At 53.1% G+C, this 17821-nt stretch overlaps 7 protein-coding genes across 7 annotated transcripts; 4 read left to right on the forward strand and 3 right to left on the reverse strand.

Moving 5' to 3' along the window:
- Window positions 1-1163: 1163 nt before the first annotated feature.
- BU24DRAFT_141535 (uncharacterized protein) lies at window positions 1164-1924 on the reverse strand. Its single transcript, XM_033521135.1, has one exon. The coding sequence runs from the start codon at window positions 1767-1769 to the stop codon at window positions 1287-1289; it is 483 nt and encodes a 160-aa protein (XP_033385323.1). The 5' UTR covers window positions 1770-1924; the 3' UTR covers window positions 1164-1286.
- Window positions 1925-4636: 2712 nt separating this feature from the next.
- BU24DRAFT_407070 (uncharacterized protein) lies at window positions 4637-6258 on the reverse strand (the record flags this gene model as incomplete). The annotated part of the gene is made up of 6 exons (XM_033525795.1): window positions 4637-5086; window positions 5147-5802; window positions 5870-5920; window positions 5985-5994; window positions 6057-6059; window positions 6148-6258. The coding sequence occupies 6 exons, from the start codon at window positions 6256-6258 to the stop codon at window positions 4637-4639; spliced, it is 1281 nt and encodes a 426-aa protein (XP_033385324.1).
- A 384-nt stretch (window positions 6259-6642) lies between these two features.
- Window positions 6643-9287, forward strand: BU24DRAFT_420028 (uncharacterized protein). The gene has a single exon (XM_033527371.1). The coding sequence runs from the start codon at window positions 6758-6760 to the stop codon at window positions 9104-9106; it is 2349 nt and encodes a 782-aa protein (XP_033385325.1). The 5' UTR covers window positions 6643-6757; the 3' UTR covers window positions 9107-9287.
- Window positions 9288-9609: 322 nt separating this feature from the next.
- BU24DRAFT_420029 (glycosyltransferase family 34 protein) lies at window positions 9610-11460 on the reverse strand. The gene is made up of 3 exons (XM_033527372.1): window positions 10851-11460; window positions 10344-10785; window positions 9610-10265 (listed from the first exon to the last, which is right to left on the reverse strand). Exons 1-3 carry the CDS (start codon window positions 11152-11154, stop codon window positions 10058-10060), a joined length of 954 nt encoding a protein of 317 aa, XP_033385326.1. The 5' UTR covers window positions 11155-11460; the 3' UTR covers window positions 9610-10057.
- Window positions 11461-12148: 688 nt separating this feature from the next.
- BU24DRAFT_490241 (mannose-6-phosphate isomerase) lies at window positions 12149-13551 on the forward strand (the record flags this gene model as incomplete). Its single annotated transcript, XM_033533701.1, has 3 exons — window positions 12149-12348; window positions 12405-12594; window positions 12655-13551. The coding sequence occupies exons 1-3, from the start codon at window positions 12203-12205 to the stop codon at window positions 13549-13551; spliced, it is 1233 nt and encodes a 410-aa protein (XP_033385327.1). The 5' UTR covers window positions 12149-12202.
- Window positions 13552-14326: 775 nt separating this feature from the next.
- Window positions 14327-15778, forward strand: BU24DRAFT_387891 (uncharacterized protein; the record flags this gene model as incomplete). Its single annotated transcript, XM_033524987.1, has 1 exon — window positions 14327-15778. The coding sequence occupies one exon, from the start codon at window positions 14327-14329 to the stop codon at window positions 15776-15778; it is 1452 nt and encodes a 483-aa protein (XP_033385328.1).
- Window positions 15779-16279: 501 nt separating this feature from the next.
- Window positions 16280-17785, forward strand: BU24DRAFT_478019 (uncharacterized protein; the record flags this gene model as incomplete). The annotated part of the gene is made up of 1 exon (XM_033533018.1): window positions 16280-17785. The coding sequence occupies one exon, from the start codon at window positions 16280-16282 to the stop codon at window positions 17783-17785; it is 1506 nt and encodes a 501-aa protein (XP_033385329.1).
- Between the last annotated feature and the right edge of the window lie 36 nt (window positions 17786-17821).

Below are 17821 nucleotides of genomic sequence, written 5' to 3' on the forward strand. Positions count from 1 at the left end.
ATGGTTATGGAGGGGGCATGGAGGATCAGGACGGGATGTGGACGGGAGGGGCAAGTTCTTAGGAATAAGAGAGGGTCGGAATTGGGTAACCAAGGAGGAGATACTATAAGTAGATAGATCGGTGGGTGAATGATGTGTGGTATGATGATGATGATGATGATGATGATGCTGATGATGTAGAATGGTGTGTTGTCATGTGCTACTCGGAAAAGAAAAAAAAGAGGAGAAGTCGAATTGAAGGAGAAGAGAGAAAAGACGATATAGACGAGTAATAAATAGATGAAATGCTGAATCAATCAACCCACCACTTACAATATAAAATGGAGATGGAGAATGACGATGAAAAGGTATCCAGATGGATGGATTAGGTGTTGAATTACTGACAGTGGGTATTGGTTACTTGCTCGTATAACGACTCGTATATTGAGACTGCTCCAAGTCTCGAATCTCACAGATGAGATGAGATGGTAAGACAGTAAACAGCAGATTCAGAGACAGTAGCGGATAGTGGACAGCGGGTAGAGGATAGAGGATAGACAGTTCACAGTATCATGGATGCACTGTGTAGGGAAGAGTAGAGAGTAGAGAGTAGAGTAAGAAGAGGATGTAACCGCAAGGGTGATTGTATCTCTCTCGTTTGAGTCGCGCCTGCTCCTTCTGGATCTGACTCCGCTCAATCGGGCCTGGATCGATGACGAAACAAGCCTGATGGAAAAGAATAGGGAAGGTTCGGCCCGTTCAATCAACTTTAAGCAATTACTGGCACCGCACATTGCACAGTATGGGAAAAGGAATGAAAAAAAAGAAAAGGAATATGAAGAGAAAAGAAAACCATTACTTACCTTTCTTTTACTAACGACTGTTCTTATCCACTTCAGGCATGTAACGATGAATTCTTTCCCTTTGCTTGTTGAACGCTCGTGCTTCTTCGATTCTTCGATTCTTCCTTCTTTCGCTTGTTCGGTAGATGGCCGAAATGTCACTCGTCACTCTCCAGGATGGATGGATCGTTCCTTCCCGCGGCTCGGGTATAGGTACTGATACGGTATCAATACGATCTCTCACCAACACACCAACGTCACCAATCCCAATTGATCGAGTATGCTCAATGATATTGCACACCACAGAATTCGTTGACACGATACACAATTGAAAGTATCGTTGCTTGACAATGTTTCGACCAAAAGAATAATCAAAGTCAAATGCAGGTGTGTATACTGATTGCCTAGGTAGGCATGCGTTCAAGGCGGGTGACAGCAGCTGCGGGATGCGCCTACGCTTTTAAATCACATCCGCTTACCTGAGTAGGCACGAGAAGACACGCAAGATTCAAGAGAACGACGAGTAATCATATTTTCTTCTTCTCGGAGACGGGCCATCTCCTCCTCTTCCTCCTCTCCTCTCCTGCATCCTCCCTCACTCCCGTCCTTTCTAACCATCCATTCATCCCTCGCTATTCTTCCTCCTCCTGGTCCACCATGTCCTGTTTGTCCGTCCCTCTGCAACCCATCCTGTCCTATCCTGTCCCACCCTGGACTGCCCCCCCCAAGGCACCCCCGCCAGTTGACTCCAATGACTCCAATCCCAGCTGCATGACCTGCACTTCGCTCGGAATCCTGTGCCGGATAGTCTAAATGTGGGATGCATCGGTGTGATGGCCCCCATGTCTTCTTCGTCTCTCCCTGCTTTCGACCGTCCCTCGTTTTTTTCCCTGTCTTAGGACCCGTTCTCGGGCGCCTTGGGAGCTGTCCTTCAACGATTGTAACCATGAAAGCTCAAAGCAACTGCGGAAAAACAATGGGTTATCTACGGCTTTGTTATGGAAATGACATGTTATGGCCATCAAGTTCTTGTTCGGCTGCTACAGTTCATATGGAACATCTACATTACCATACCGAGTCCTCGCGGTACAGCATACCGTCACTGACGTGACTTGCATCACCACCACGGCTGCTACGAGGGGGAGGGGCCGGGTGATAGGCAGAATCATACACCGATGGTCCTGTACTTTGACTTCATCAGGTGGGGTCACAGACCGAACTCGATGCCAACAGTCCTCGGGCTCTTACTCACAGATCGTCGTATCCCACCCCGACCGCCTGCTGCACCCGTGTTTCGTGTCCATATTGATCAGAATGAAACAGAATGGAAGACGAGGATGCGGCCAGGTCCCACCAGTACATCCCTCCGTCGCCTTCCCTTCCATCCCATGGCCCGGAAGGACTAGATCATAGCGAAACGGTTTTTACACCTGCTTCATTTCCTTTGACAGAGGGTATGGCGTCGATAGTGTGCCCACTACCCGCCCGACTGATGGTGTCCACCGTGTCTTATTGTCCCCGCTGTAAGAAAACGTGGTGGAGAAACACACACAATGTCCATGCCGGAGAAATGTGTGAAAAACCGCGCCAAGCGGTCTGGAAGAGTCTGAAGAGGGTGATTGTCGCCAGAGGGGTGGTTGAGACGACACAATCGCTCACCTTTTCGGGCTTCGAAACTCACTTTTTGAATGATGGGAGCGTGCGGCAATCAGGCCGCTTCGAACCAAGGGTCTGACAATCTACGTCATGGGGCGCTATATCGTCACTGTGCATATCGCTCGTTAGTCGTTTACAGTCCCGCCTTTCCAGGCTTGCGGTCGTTAGGCTTGGTGCCCTGCGTCTGCTAGGGAGATTTCGCGTGTCCTCTCCTCTTCAGCTTCTCCCTTCTCCAGGCTCTGAGGCAAGGGCGGTGGCAGTACAGAGTAGCCTTCTGTCCTTCACATGGGTTCCTTTGTTGACCTGTGATACCCCAGATTCCAGAAAAGGCTCGAAAGCCCTGGCGACGCGCTATGCCTCACCAGTTCTCCTCAACAATGGTACATTACGGACCTAGAATGGTTCACTCTGGGTACGAGGCAATACTCGTAGTGAGGACAGGACGTTGTGTTCCTTCTCTGCAAGGGCGCTGATCCCAGCTAGCAAGTCACGGCTAAGACCTCGATACATTGCGTCCATATCAGGCTTGCTTCCATCATTGGCGAGCGCCGATCTCCCAGCCCCTCTCACCCAGCACTTGCCGTGAGAGGAAAAAAAGCCACTCCTCCGAGCTATTCCGACCATCTGTCAGCAGAATGCCTACCAAGCTGCCTGAATTCACAGCGCTCGCAATTGATCTCGTGGCCATCTGGTGAATGTCACAGAGTGGGAGTGGACATATTCATTGCCAGGGTGAGCATTGCAGGTTGCAGGGTCGGCGGTTCGGTCTCGGTTTTAAGGCTCCCTCCGGATCTAACATTGGGCATGGGCAGGCATGCGAAGGAAGATCTATGTCCCGCTGCCGCCAAAGATTCAATAATTACAAGTGACACTCGTAGCTGGCGGGGTAATAACCATAAGAGAATAGAGTTGAAACAACGAACTGGTAACTAACGAACCGTCTAGGCTCTGGAGCGAACATGACGTCTTGGACGTCCGCCTTATGCTACCAGTAGCATGTGCATCATCTCCATTTCAGATGAGGGAAACTTCTATTCTGTCTTTCCCTTCTCAATTGACACACTTGCAGGGCTGTAAGGTAAGGGAAGCTTGCAAAATATACGGCCCATCGCACTAGACTCTGCTCACGCCATGGCTTTTTCGTATGCCACACGGGTACAATACACCACAATAATGTGGCGGCAGCAGTAAGCGAACTCGAGAAGACAAAACGGCTGGCCATCTCGTGTACTGCACGATGCGGCTTCCGTGTCCCCGAATCGGGCAAAGGATCACCATAGCATCGTGTCGAGGGCAATGTCCGCTCAAAATTTTGAAAAAGAACCGCCGATAAAAATATTGTCGTGTTCTTCCAAGTTCCAATGTCATGCTGTCTTTGACGAACAGCATACTCTGTTCGATCGTGAACATTGGTATCACGAGTTAAGTACCCACCTAGGCTACTCCGTCTATCGGTATCGATAAGCACGCACACTATGTTATGTACCGTGCTTTTTGTTCCCCACTACACTATGATATAGGCAATCATACGACAACGAAGAATAATGATGGGAACCTTTGAAAAAGGCATGGGCATTACTTTTGGACGGTATGGATATGTTGTAGCCTCCAGTATGTGAAAATGGCGCGTTTTCACAAGGATGGATGGCTTTTTCTTTGGATTTTTTTTTCCATTCAGGTTTGGCTTGAAGGATTGAGAATGGGAACGAAGAGTCAGAGTCATAGTTGTGCTGCTCTCCCACGAAAACGAAGCTTCATGACTGTGCGTCCTTAGAACCATGTCACCAGTGTCGTTTCGTTCAAGGTGACTCCTAATTGATCCTTCTCCATTCCTTTCTCACGAGCGTAGGAAAGCGCCTTAAGACTTCTCAGCAAGTCATACACGCCCGAGCCGTAGACACAGACAGACAATAGACAATACATTCCCACCACCCAGACTCTTTCATCACCGTGTTGACTCCGCTTACCATTTCATTGACTCTGTCAGGGACTTTGTAGGCATAGGCATAGGTATAGGCATAGGTACATGTATGGATGAATGTGTGTGTTTTGCATTACTCAAATTCTTTAACTTCATTGCCAAGTTTCTGTTTCTCGTTACATTTGTATGTGTCTCTTGAATCGTTGGGGATCTAGCTAAGGGGGAGGAAGGGGGTTATCTATCCCGTGATCTTATAAATCGACTCAGCAAGACGCTCGACATTCCCGCTCGTGATACCGGCAACCGATATCCTGCCATCCTTAGTCGCATAGACGGAGTGCTCCTTGGCGAGCGCGTCCATCTGCTCGGGCTTGAGCCCCGTGTACGCGAACATGCCGATCTGGCTCGTGATGTGGCTCCAGTCGTGCTTGGAGCCGAGCTTCTCGAGGTTGGACTTGAGCAGCGCGCGCATCGTGATGATGCGGTCTGCCATGCCCTTCACCTCGCCGAGCCACTGCTTGTTGAGCGCGGGGTCGTTGAGGATGGTCGAGGCGATGCGGGCGCCGTGCACGGGAGGGTTGGAGTAGAGCGGGCGGACGAGGATCTTGATTTGTGAGTCTACGCGGGCTTTTTCCTCGGCGGATTCGCAGACGATGGAGAACGCGCCGACACGCTCGCCGTAGAGGCCCTGAGGGAGGGGGTGTTAGTCTGGGGGAGATTATATGGGGGAGGGTAAGGGGGAAGTTACCATGTTCTTGGCGAAGCTCTGGCAGAGGGATGGGAGGAGTCCCTCCTTGATGAAGTGGCGGAGGGCGAAGGCGTCCTTGTTGGTGTCGCCGGAGGCGAAGCCCTGGTAGGCCATGTCGAAGAAGGGGTAGTGCTCGCCCTCCTTCACGGCCTCTGCGATCTTGATCCACTGCTCCTCGGTGGGGTCGACGCCGGTGGGGTTGTGCGCGCAGGCGTGGAGCAGCACGATGCTGCCCTTGGGGAAGCTCTTGATGTCCTCGATCAAGCCATCGAAGTCGAGGCCGATCGTGTCCTTGTTGTAGTACCTGTACTTCTCGACCTTGAGGCCAGAGTCCTTGAAGACGGCGTTGTGGTTGGCCCATGACGGCGTTGGGATGTAGATGGTCTTCGCTCCGGGGTAGTGGCGCTCGAGGAACGCTCCGCCGATGCGGAGGGCTCCAGTGCCGGAGATGGTCTGAGTGACGGCGATGCGGCCCTCCTTGAGGGGGGCAGAGTCGGCGCCGTAGGCGAGCTCGAGAGCCGCCTTGGTGAAGGCAGGAACACCGGTGATGCCGGCGTACTCCTTGTCCAAGTTCGAATCGACGACCTTCTTCTCGGCCTCCTTCACGGAGGGGAGCACATAGGGCTTGCCTTGGTCATCACGGTAGGCACCGACACCTGGAGTGGGGTCGTGTCAGTGGCGTGGCTTTTGAAGACGGAGAGAAGGAGAGGGGACACTACGCACCCAAGTTGATCTTCTGGGGGTGAGAGTCGGCCTTGAAGGCTTCAGTGATACCTGGTTGGGAGTCAGTAAACAATGGTTTTCCCCTTGATGGTCGATCGTCCTGAGAGCTACTTACCGAGAATGGCCTGTGATGAGTGGGCGGTGAGCGGAGGGTCAGCGGTTCAGCGGAGGACAAGACGGTACTTACATCCTGTGGGAAGTCGATGTTAGCATTCAATTCGTATCAATTGGCACGTAGATGAATCAATTGATCCATTGAGAGTGGTTTGTAGACTCACAGGAGGGCCTTGGGGGACGTTGGACCATGCAGAGACAGCTCTGACTCCGGTCCTCAGGCAGATCTGCTTAGATGCAGCTTGACGCAGGGCGGTTCTGGATGAGGCGAGCATGATGACGGAAGATGCAATTGGGGAGATGGGGATGTAGGAGAAGGAAAGAAGATGAGTTTGGAGGATGGAAAAGAAGAAAAGGATTTCGGATCCAACAGTAACTGGTGTGATGTGATGTGATGGGCGATGGCGGTGGTGTGAGTAATATTTACCCCAGATGTGACTCCACGTAGATTGTTTTTTTGGGGTGGGAGAGCAACTGCGTGGGCTGCTCTTTCCTACGATGTCCATAGTTACGCTGGAGCTTGGATCCTCCTCTGGTCCGTCATTCGCCGAGAAATCGGAGCCGCTCGAATCCCGGGACGCTAGAGACCGATATAGCTAGCTTGTCCTAGCGTGGGAGTCTCCGTCCTCCGTCGTCTTTTCTTTTTTCCCAGACAAGGAAATATTTCGCGCTCCTCGACTGTCACAGTTCCGAGTGACATAGCCTATGGACAACAAAATATAGTCCTTCACGACAACGATTGCGATTGTTCATACACATCTAGGTGCACTCACAATGAGAGCTGTCCTCCGCCAGGCACGGCACCATCTACCCTCAGAATCACTCGCCGCACATCATGCATATAATAATGCATCGGTTCCTGCATTCCTATGCCCTGCACTTCTCAGAGGCACAACCACCACCACTACCCTAGGACATCCCACATCGTTACGCAAAAGAGTTACGCCATCGAAAAGTTTCTCAACCTTCAGATCAAATCGCGAACAACAACAAATTGCTGTTAGCACTGAACAGCACCATATTCAGCCTGATGTCCGGCCTCCAGCATCGGAAGAGACCGCATCGTCGCCCACCCAATTGCTTCCTCGCGCCTGTCCAGGTTGCGGAGCACCATCCCAAGTCTTCGACAAGAGCGAGGCGGGCTATTACAACATCGACCGGAAACAAGTGAAGACATATCTCAACTATGACCCAGCACAGAAGAAGGAGGAGGAGGTCGAGACGGATATTTACACAAACCGGCTGAAGGAAATAGATCCGGCGCTGTTGGAAGAGCTCGGCTTGGATCAGGAAACTCTCGATGCGCCCAAGCATATCGAGGACGCCGCTCCAGAGACTCCATACTGCGATCGCTGTCACAATCTGCTGCACCACAACATTGCAAACCCCATCCACCATCCCTCGGTCGACGCTATCAAGGAAACCATCGCGGAGTCTCCACATAGACGCAACCACATCTACCATGTCGTAGACGCCGCCGACTTCCCACTGTCCCTCGTTCCGAACCTCCAGTCCGCGCTGCGCCTACCGAAGCTGCGGACACAGAACCGCCGAGCTAGGCACAAAGGCTGGGTGGGAGCAAACAGAATTGCGGAAGTGAGCTTCATTGTTACCAGGGCGGACCTTTTGGCGCCGATGAAAGAGCAGGTGGACAAGTTGCTCCCATACGTACAGAATGTCATGCGAACGGCACTTGGCCGTGTGAACAAAACAGCTCGTCTGGGAAACGTCTATCTCGTCAGTTCGAAACGGGGATGGTGGACCAAGAAGGTCAAGGAAGATATCTGGGAGCGCGGCGGGGCAGGGTGGATGGTTGGTAAGGTCAACGTGGGCAAGTCGAACCTATTCGAAGTCGTCTTCCCCAAGGGCCGAGGAGCAGACTACGAAGACTTGCGCAAGATCCGGGCCGCGGCAGAACGAGAAGAAAGGCTACAGAATGCCAAAACGATGGAAGAATCCTCAAAGCTACAGGACGAGTTCCAGGACGAAGACAAGCAGCTGGCGCGCCGCAAAGAAAGCGTCCTAGAGCCTGCCACCGACCCAGAACACTTCCCAGAAGAAGACGAAGAAGACTTCGACTCCGACTCCCTCCTCCCTCCCCGTCAACCCTACAACCCCTTCCCCGTCCTCCCCATCGCCTCCGCACTCCCAGGAACAACAGCATCTCCCATCCGCATCCCCTTCGGCCGCAACCGCGGCGAGCTCATCGACCTCCCAGGCCTCGCCCGCACCACCCCCGAGCTCACCACCTTCGTCGACCCCTCCCACCACGACGACCTCGTAATGAAGCATCGCGTCACGGCCCAACGCCACGTCCTCAAACCCGGCAAATCCCTCCTCCTAGGCGGCGGCCTCATCCGCCTCACCCCGTCCCCCAACTCCTCCGACCTCACCTTCCTCGTCCACCCCTTCGTCCCCCTAACCCCGCACGTAACCTCCACCGAAAAAGCCAGCACCCTGCAATCCCAAACCCGCCCCTCCGGCGTCCCCTCCATCCTCCTCCCAAACGTAGGCCCGCAAATGTCCTCCGCAGGCATCTTCCCCCTCCAATGGGACGTCACCAAGCAGCTCGGCGGCGCCCTGACCTCGCCCATGGCCGGCAAAATGAAACCCGCGAACCTCCCCTTCCGCATCTACAGCACCGACATCCTGATCGAAGGCGTCGGCTGGGTCGAGGTGAGCTGCCAGGTGCGCCGCGGGCACGGCTGGAAGCCCGTCGGCATGGCGAAGAAGGATCCGAATCACGCGCGGGTCGCGAAGTTGGCGGCGCAGGAGGAGCTGCGAAGAATCAAGGACGAGAAGTTTGGTGCGAAGGAGGTCGAGGGTGACGCTTTTGATCGCGCGGGTCTGGGGGCTCCCTCCTCCCCTTCTTCCTCCCTCGCTCGTTCCTCGCGTTCCTCGCGTGAGAGGTTCGAGGAGGTGGAGGAGGAGGACGAATGGTTCCCGGAAATCGAAGTCTTCTCTCCGCTGGGCAAGTACGTGGGCGCGAGGATGCCGATGTGTGGCAGTGTGCTCGGCGGGCCGAAGCCCGTTTCTAGTCGTGAGAGGTCGGCGAGGCCGAGGAGGAGTATGGTGGCGGTTAAGAGGCAGAGGAAGCCGATGGTTAGGAGTACGAGTGAGTGAGTGAGTTGTTTTCTGGGGTGTGGTGCTCGGAGGGTATTTCCGAGGGGGCGGTCCGATGGCGGAGGGAGAAGGGGCGTGGGTATTGGATATGGGATGTATGTATGAATGTATGGAAGTATGTAAAAGTGTATAAGTAGGCGTTTGTTGTAAGATATAAGAGTAGAAAAAACGAAAGAGAGTCCCTTCTGAAAGGAAGTTGAATTGTACGATAGTCTTGGATCTGTTTATGAATTCTAGAGATAGCAGACGTGGGATGAGATTGCAGATAAGCCGGGCTTTTGGCTTTCTTGTGAGATGGATGATAAGGAATTTCTACTTTTCCAGAGTGAGGGTTCAGGGTGGGAGGGTGTTGGCTCTTTTCATTGATGTTGATATTGATGTTGATATCACACAGACCTTGGAGCAAAAGAACAGGACGCCACTTCATATCTCCTCTCGTCATATCCTCGATCTGGCAAGCACAAAAACGGGAGCATGCAAAACACGACAAGTTGAAATAAATTATCCATTCTTCATGTCGATACGATGCGATTCATTCGATCCCCATCTTGTAACATCTCCACCGCGACCCTGGCTCTGTCCGCGCCGCTTGGGTGCTTCTCGCTCCTACTACCACTACTATATGTGTAAAATGTATTCAAAAACCGAACCATGTGATTGTTTCGTTCATAAACGCCAGTGTGTGCCAGAGTGGCTATGCTTGCTCCCTTCCCCTTCCCCTGCCTCCCCACGCCTGCTCCTCTCTTGTCGTTACCCTACGTTCTTGCTTGCATCGTGTTCGCTTGGGACCTCATGTTTTGAAGAGCGAGGTGTGGTATTCCCCGCCCAACGAGTGCAATCGAGGGTCCCAAGAGATAGGGGGTATAAGATGCATTACTTCAACCGCGCCGACCCCGTCCGTTCGTATAGATTTCATTCTGCTGCTACGTATATCCTTGTATCGACGTGCTTCTAATCCGAGTTCTTCTTGCCGCTGAGGGCGTCGAAGAAAGGACGCATGTCGTCTGCGCAGCGCTGCGCCTTGTCGCAATCCGGGAAGGTGGCGACGAGGTCGCCGTCGCTGTACTGGCCGTTCTTGGGGTTGAAGGGTCCGTGGGCGTAGGCGTTGATGAGGTTCTGGGGCACCATGGCGAGCTTGGCGAGGATGGTGCCGTGCCATCTGTTGGGGGATTGTTAGTGATATCCCTCTTTGCTGAAAAAGGGGAGTTCGAGGAGATGATGTGTGGCAGGGACTTACTGCACGATGTGCTCCAAAGCGTGCGTCTCGGCCTTCTGGAAGTTGTAGCTGCGGTAGATGGGGTCGAACCACGCGTCGAGGAAGTACTTGGCCCACTCGCCGTTCCGCACGATCAGACTGTAGTGGCTGAGGCCTTCCCGGTCCTGCGTGACCACCACGTCTATGCGGTCGCCTTTGAGGTTGGCGAATGTCTTGATGACGCTGTCTGGGGGTACGACAGGCTCGTTGGCGATCATGAGCGATTCCAGCTTGGAGGGGTTGAGGAGGTGTGATTCTAGGGAGACGGAGGGATTCATGATCAGAGCGGTACTGTCGAGATACCAGAAGTACGTCGAGGTTGGGTGGAGGGTCATGGCGTGTCGCAGCGCGGGGACTTTAGACCATGATGCGGGTGCGTTGTTGAGGGGGTAGTCGTTGTTGTTGGGGAAGAAGGTGAGGTATCCTATGTCGAGTTCGTCAACTTCATGATTCCTGTACAATTTGAATGCTGTCTGCAGCGCAACCTACCATGTCTTCTCGCATAGTCCTCGCGGTTCTTGCGAATCTGATGCTTCCAACCCTCGTCGGCGGCGGGATCCAACACCGTCACGAGGACGACGGGTGCGCCTGTTCCAATGACAGGCTTGACCAAGCCTCCTGTCTCCCTGTCACCGAACTTTCCCAACAGCCATAATATCGTCGTGAATCCGAATATGGCGAGGAGGGCGGTCCGCAGTGTAATTCGCCGAAGGAGATTCCGCAGCGCAGGTGGCATCGAGCTGGAATTGCGGGCGGCGTATGGAGGCGGCCGCGAAGTCTTACGCGGAGGCATGGCGAAGTACATTCTCAGATGTGTATGTGTGTGCGTGGAAAGGAATTAGGGCCAGGAGGGCCAGTCAGGGAGACCAGATGATAGATAGGTGTTCGGATCCAAACGAGGGATGGTACTCGTAGTTGGGGGTGGAAGCGATGCGGTCGGGTTATGGCGCAGGAGGTTTGGCGCTACCAAATCATGCTGAGGCGTCGCGGCCAGAATTAAAGAAAGGGAAATTGAGGTAGTCAGCAGTGCCAAAGAAGAGGATTGGCAGTGCGATTATACGTGCGAGAGATGGGAGAATAATTGAGGGAGCAATGGAAATTGAAATTCGGGAAACGATTAATTCATGGATGGATGATAACACTTGGCGCGCGGAAAGTAGATGGCCCGTGCGCACGACGCAAGGTCTCCTTTTTTTACTAAACGAGACCCTGAGACTCCAATCAATGCATCTCCTGTAACGACCTTCTACACTGTGTTGTTGTTTTATATTATGGAGTTTGTAGACTCGTAAGCATCGGACATTTTCTCTGACCGATTACAATGCACATAAGAGACCTTCCCAAGTCCGCAGTCATGAATTGTAAGCCAAGAACATCATGCTTTGACTTCATCTTAAAACTTATAAGTAGGCTGGAAATACTCAACGCTGAGTGGCCAGACTATTGAATACACATCAAGAGTTTATAGCCAATCATCATCCAAGAATGACCCTACCAATGATATGCTCCAACCTTACTTGGGAATATCATGGGAACAAAGTATATCTTCCAGGAACAGCGCCACACACATAGATATCTATATTATAAGGCACGACGCAGTGATGAAGATACGCCTTGATAGCGATTATGATTATGACCACGATGCGGCCTTGCTATCCGAGACTTTCAGTGGACCCTGATGACGTCGCACAGTGGTCACGATAATCTTTTATCTTCATATCTATGGGGCTCATTGGGATTTAAAAACCGCTCTTTCTCTTTCTGCTGATACATATCTTCGTGTAGAAACGCTTTCGTGTTTACCTTAAGTTTCACTATAGAAGTTCAATACAATTGACAATATGGTCGAAAAAGTCATTCAATTGCGTTGTGATTGCAACCAGTATTCCTGGGGTAAACAGGGCTCAAAATCCCTGGCGGCAACATTATGTTCGAAAACTCCCGGGACGAAGTTCAACATCGAAGAGAATACTCCCTATGCTGAGATGTATGTCGTATCATTCTCCAACAGACATAGCACACTGGCTAACCAACGCGTTATAGGTGGATGGGCACATACCCAGAGCTACCCTCCCATGTTTTGTCGACCGGCGAAGATCTCCAAGATGTCCTCGATAGGCACCATAATGAACTCATTGGCCAGGGTGTAATCAAGAAGTTCAATCACGCGAAGCTGCCTTACCTCCCCAAGGTCCTGTCAATAGCAAAGGCGCTGCCATTGCAGCTCCACCCTGTACGGATCTGATTCCTTCATCAGTATGTCAAGTCATACTGACATGTCAATCAATTCTAGAATAAGAAACTTGCGGCTGAGTTGCATTCCCGTGATCCATCTTCATTCACGGACCCCAACCACAAACCCGAGATTGCACTTGCACTTGGCGATTTCGAAGCATTCTGTGGCTTCAAGCCTCTAGCTTCTATCGAGAAGCTCCTGCAACTAGAGCCCCTCAAGCAATTTCTCCCGAGTATCAAGACTCCAGAATTCGACGACCAGACCCTCAAACACATCGTCAAAACCATGCTCCTCGCCTCTCCAGAAACGATCAAGAAGGTCAACCACGACCTCCTCCAACTGCCAAAGGATGCATTCGGACAAGACACCTACATCCCAGATCTCATCCCTCGACTTTCGGAGCAGTACGACCAGACCGACAACGGCACCGTGGTCGCACTTATCACGATGAACTACATGAAGCTGAAGGCCGGCGAGAGCATCTACATTCCCGCAGACGGCATCCACGCCTACCTATCCGGCGACATCATCGAGTGCATGGCTCGATCCAACAACGTCCTCAACACCGGATTCTGCCCTCGCGCAGACCGCGATTCCATCGACACTTTCGTTTCCGTCCTTTCGTTCCGGCCGCACGACCCCAGGGAAGCATTGCTCCCGAGCCAAAACTTCGACCGGAGCAAGAACGGGAAGACGAAGTTGTATGCGCCGCCCTTGAGCGAGTTCAGCATGCTAGCGATGGAAGTTGGTGCCGGCGAGACGGAAACGATAGGGAAATTGGGCGGGCCGAGTATATTCATCGCAACGAAAGGCGCGGGAAAGATGAAGGCGGAGGGGAAAGAGTATGAATTGAAGGAAGGGTACATTTTCTTCGTCGGACAGGGCGTGGAGTTGGAGTTTGAGGCTACGGAGGATCTGCAGGCATTTACTGCATTTGTCGAGGCTTCTACATAGTATCGATCTTGTTCGTTTATTGTACATCTCTCGTACTCATTGGAATAAGCCCCACCGAACTCGTGGTAAGGACTGTATAGAAGTATATAGCGTGCAACTAGAACATTGTAGCTAGAATTATATAGACTTACTGTAATGTGAACCATTTCTACAACACAAAAGCGTATAAGTACTTTTTCTTCACTGTTGTCCACTCTCTCTCCAATTTAATGAGGCGCAGCTTCGCGGCAACATGGGATGTTCGGATCCGCTCTGCTCGCTTCTCCACTTCTTACATTGTACGAATCCTACTTCCCCGCACTTCTCAAGATCCATGCCATGCCATGCCATGCCATGTCCACCTCCGCTCTTCCGTCGCCATGGAATCTCTTGCGGAGGTGGGACAATTCCTTGGTCGTTGCAGCTATAAAACAAATAGAACCCCGCAGTAAACAATACCGAGCTTCCTTTAACTTCGCTTTTGCATTGTTCCCACATCATTGCTGTTATTCTGTGATTGGACTTATTCGTGAGGCTTCTGTGACGCGACTGAAGCTGTAGAACGACGCTGAGATTGCAATTGAACGATAATTGTCATTGATCTTCAAGTGGATAGTTGGCTGGATAGCTGTAAGTAGTTGAAGGGTTCTTTTGGTATACAAAAGAGCTTGGGCAGGCTCATTGATGTTAGTTCATACACCACATGGCTGGTTATGGTTGCAGCATCTACAATGCCTCAATGGGTCGAATATATCTAACACGAAGAAGTACAGAACACCCTCCTATATCGATCACGATGACCACTCTCTCCTCCAAACGCGACTCCATGGACGCCACAACCTCCGACCTATCCAACAAACTCGAATCCACCACTCTCTCCACCGCATCTCCCACCCCTAAACGCTCTCCCCTAACCCTAACCTCCCTCCCAACCTCAATCCGCAACCGCATCTACTCCCACCTCCTCGACACCGAGCTCGTCAACCTCTCCCAGCCCAACGTCTCCTACACGCACACCCTAACCTCCTCCCTCCTAACCTTCACTCCCTCCCGACCCCCCTTCCCCACCACCACCTCCCTCTTCACCCTCAACCGGCACCTCAGCCGCGAAACCCTCCACTACTTCTACTCCACCAACCTCTTCATCCGCCTCGAGCTCTACACCGCAGACGCCCGACACGCCAAAACCATGCTCACGGACTCAGGCATCCTCTTCGTGCCCTCCTGCCCGCCCACCTCCGCCACCCGCCACGCCCTCGACCTCACGCTCGTCGAGAAGAACAGCAGCCAGAAGCGCGCAGAAGTCATGTTCCCCGCACAGTACCTCCCCCGCCTCATCAACTTCTGGGACCAAGCCAAGAAGGCGACGAAGTCGTGGGCGAGCAACCACTCGCTGTTCGTCAAGGTGCTGAATACGTACGGTTTCGGGCTCGCGAGGTTCCAGGGCGATGTGCTGGAGTTGTTGAGGTTGGTGAATGGATTTGGCGCTGTGACGATTGAGGAGGGGGAGGCGGGGAGGTTGTTGCCTGGGTATAAGGAGGGGTTGCATGAGAGTTTGACGGTGGGGGAGGTTACGGCGGAGGGGGTGAAGGGGGTTGTGGAGGGGGCCGTGGAGAGGGCGGAGGAGGCGCTCGGGAGGGGCGAGCACGAGTTGAGTGCGCAGTTGGCGCAGTCGGGGGTCGTGACGCTGACGTATGCGTATCTGACGAGGCCGGAGACGCTGCATATGCAGGCGGATGTGTTCCATAAGGCGATTCAGAGGTTGAGGTGGCGGTGCGAGTTGATCACCGCGAAGGCGCTGTTTGGACAGCATGAGGAGGTCACTTCGTCGAAGGGGGATTGGGTGTCTTCGACGTCCGCCGCGGTTGATGTCTCGAAACGACAGGAGGTTGCGAGAGATATGCTGGCCGCGGAGACAGCGGCATCTCGAGCACTCTCCTTGGCCACGGATTCTCCATCTCCAAATTCTAACCCCTGGTTCCAGAGTCTTCCTGCTGAGCTCATTCCGCCGAACAAGAGAGAATGGTTCACTGACGAGGAGAGGGGGGAGTCTTGGTATGTCTGCGGCATTGTACATACTGCGGTTGGTGAGCCTCTGTTTGCAGCCGGAGATCTCGAACGTGCATGTGGGTTGAATCCAAACGGAAAGGGATTTGAGGATGCTTTTCAACGGGCGAGAGAGGGTATTGACTGGAACATTAAACCAGGTACAGGGCTGAAGAAGGTTGCTCGATTGGCGAGGCAGTGATGGTCGAAGAGTTGGGATGGTTGCTACGAGTTGACGCGGCGCCGCCATTGGAACGACACAATGTCAAATATTCTAGAAAGACAGATTTCCTCTATGACCAAATCCTATCAAACCTTGTCAAAAGACTATGCTGTTCCTAGATTCCAACTTCACTTGCTCTTGACAATGACGAATTACAATGTCAGTGACTGGTACCCTCACCGTCTTTCAACATAGTGCACAATGTACTGTTTGAATGATTCGACGACGCCGCCCCTCAACGTGAATGACCAGGCAGGCAGCCATTGTGCAATCTCTTCCCACAGTGACTTCCGTTGTCCATAGACCGACATTTTCACTTTCCCCCACACATGACTTCCAGCACCATAAAAACCCCCTTCCACCCCTCCTCCTTCCACCTTCCGTCCTCACCCCAAAACACCAAACCCACAACGTCTAAACCTCACATCCCGTCCATCATACTGACAAAGAAAACCCAGTGACCCCAAACCACCACCAACAATGGCCTCACAAGCGAGAGCCCCCCCTCGCTACGCTCGACACTTACCAAAGGGCGTCACGGTCCCGTTCCATTACGCCGTACTCCACACGGCGAACTCCCTTGAGTCCCGCAAGTACCTCCGCATCACGACGGTCCAGCAACCCGCCGCGCGCTGGACCCCCTGCATCGGGTACCCGCGCATGGAGTCCCGGCCGTGTCAGACCTCGCACTCGCGGACCCACCTGCTAACCTGCGGCCACGTCGTCGCGATCCGCGGCACGCAGGCCGAGCCCTGCGGCGGGAACTGCCTCGGAATGGCGGCGGCGCTCGAGCGCGCGGAGGATGAGCGCATGCAGAGGAATCGGTGCCATATGGCGGCGCAAAAGGGCTTGAGTCAGCAGGATAGGGAGCAGATGCGTAGGCGTAGGAAGACGTGGGAGGAGGTGAGGAGGATGTCTGAAGAGGTAGTCAAGAATTTCTCGGGCGTGTTCAGGTTGAAGGGAGATGGTAAGGGGAAGGGTGGTGTTGTTTCCACTGTTGGCGTTGCTGGTGATGGCGGTGGTGATGGCGATGCCGCTGGCGCTGCAGGATCCACAACGACACTGACCAACGATGCGCTCCTGAAAATCTTCCGCGCCACAGCGCCAAAGGGGACGGCTTCGCAGAAAACTCTACTAATGAACGACTTCGCCTGCAAGCTGTGCGGCACAAATGGCGCCCGGAATTCGCTGCCGGCGTATGTGTACTGGCCGGAGAGCGCCATCGTGATCGAGCGCACTGAAATGGACGCGGCCGTCATCCGCGCCTTCGAAGACAATCTCGGAGCCATGGTTGCGAAGGCCGGCAGTCCTGAATCCAGGAGGCCCCTCGCTAGGAATGCACCGCAGGCCGCGCCTTGGGACAGCAACGCAGCGGGTGCCAGGAACAACTCTCGTGTCGGCAATGGACATGACGGACGTAGCACCGGGAATGAAGAGACGCAAAGGGATGCCCCGTTTAAAGCTCCCTCGGCTAATAAGGAATACCCTGCGTATGATTATGATTTTCCCTATGCGTCTTCCTCGCGACAGGAGGCCATGACCGCATATGCGGCGGCACACTACTGGTCGACCAACAACTTCAACGGAAGGGACAGAGAGCACAGGGATATGGACCATATGACTGACGCTCAGGTGCGAGAGGAGAACCGGGAGATTGATATTGGGAGGAGGAAAGAGAAGACGAGGGTCTTGAGGGAGATTCAGCGGGAGATTGAGGAAGAGGAGCGTGGAGTTCAAGAAGAGGCTCAAGAAGAGGCTCAAGACGAGTTGGATAAGGCCCAGGAGAAGCTTCAAGACAAAATCCAAGACAACATCGAAGACAAAGAGAACACCAGAATGGCAATAGACCTCTCAGCCACGGACCTCTTCGATGAGGGCAATCTTCTCGGTAACGCACCTGAGGACGAGATTCAAGACATGCCCGAGACGCAGGAGGAAGAAGAACACGACTACGGAGCCGTCGGCGTCCTCATCGATCTATACTAGACGTCTTCCCTACCTACACTGGCTCGCCATCTTTCC

Source organism: Aaosphaeria arxii (genome assembly GCF_010015735.1).
Source record: "Aaosphaeria arxii CBS 175.79 unplaced genomic scaffold BU24scaffold_3, whole genome shotgun sequence".
Lineage (NCBI taxonomy): Eukaryota > Fungi > Ascomycota > Dothideomycetes > Pleosporales > Aaosphaeria > Aaosphaeria arxii.

Coding starts and splice junctions, on each gene's coding strand:
- BU24DRAFT_141535 (XM_033521135.1), bottom strand. CDS start 1,769: ATGGTTACAATCGTTGAAGGACAGCTCCCAAGGCGCCCGAGAACGGGT.
- BU24DRAFT_420028 (XM_033527371.1), top strand. CDS start 6,758: ATGAGAGCTGTCCTCCGCCAGGCACGGCACCATCTACCCTCAGAATCA.
- BU24DRAFT_420029 (XM_033527372.1), bottom strand. CDS start 11,154: ATGCCTCCGCGTAAGACTTCGCGGCCGCCTCCATACGCCGCCCGCAAT. Junction 10,786..10,850: donor GGACTATGCGAGAAGACATG/GTAGGTTGCGCT, acceptor AACTCGACATAG/GATACCTCACCTTCTTCCCC. Junction 10,266..10,343: donor GCTTTGGAGCACATCGTGCA/GTAAGTCCCTGC, acceptor ATCCCCCAACAG/ATGGCACGGCACCATCCTCG.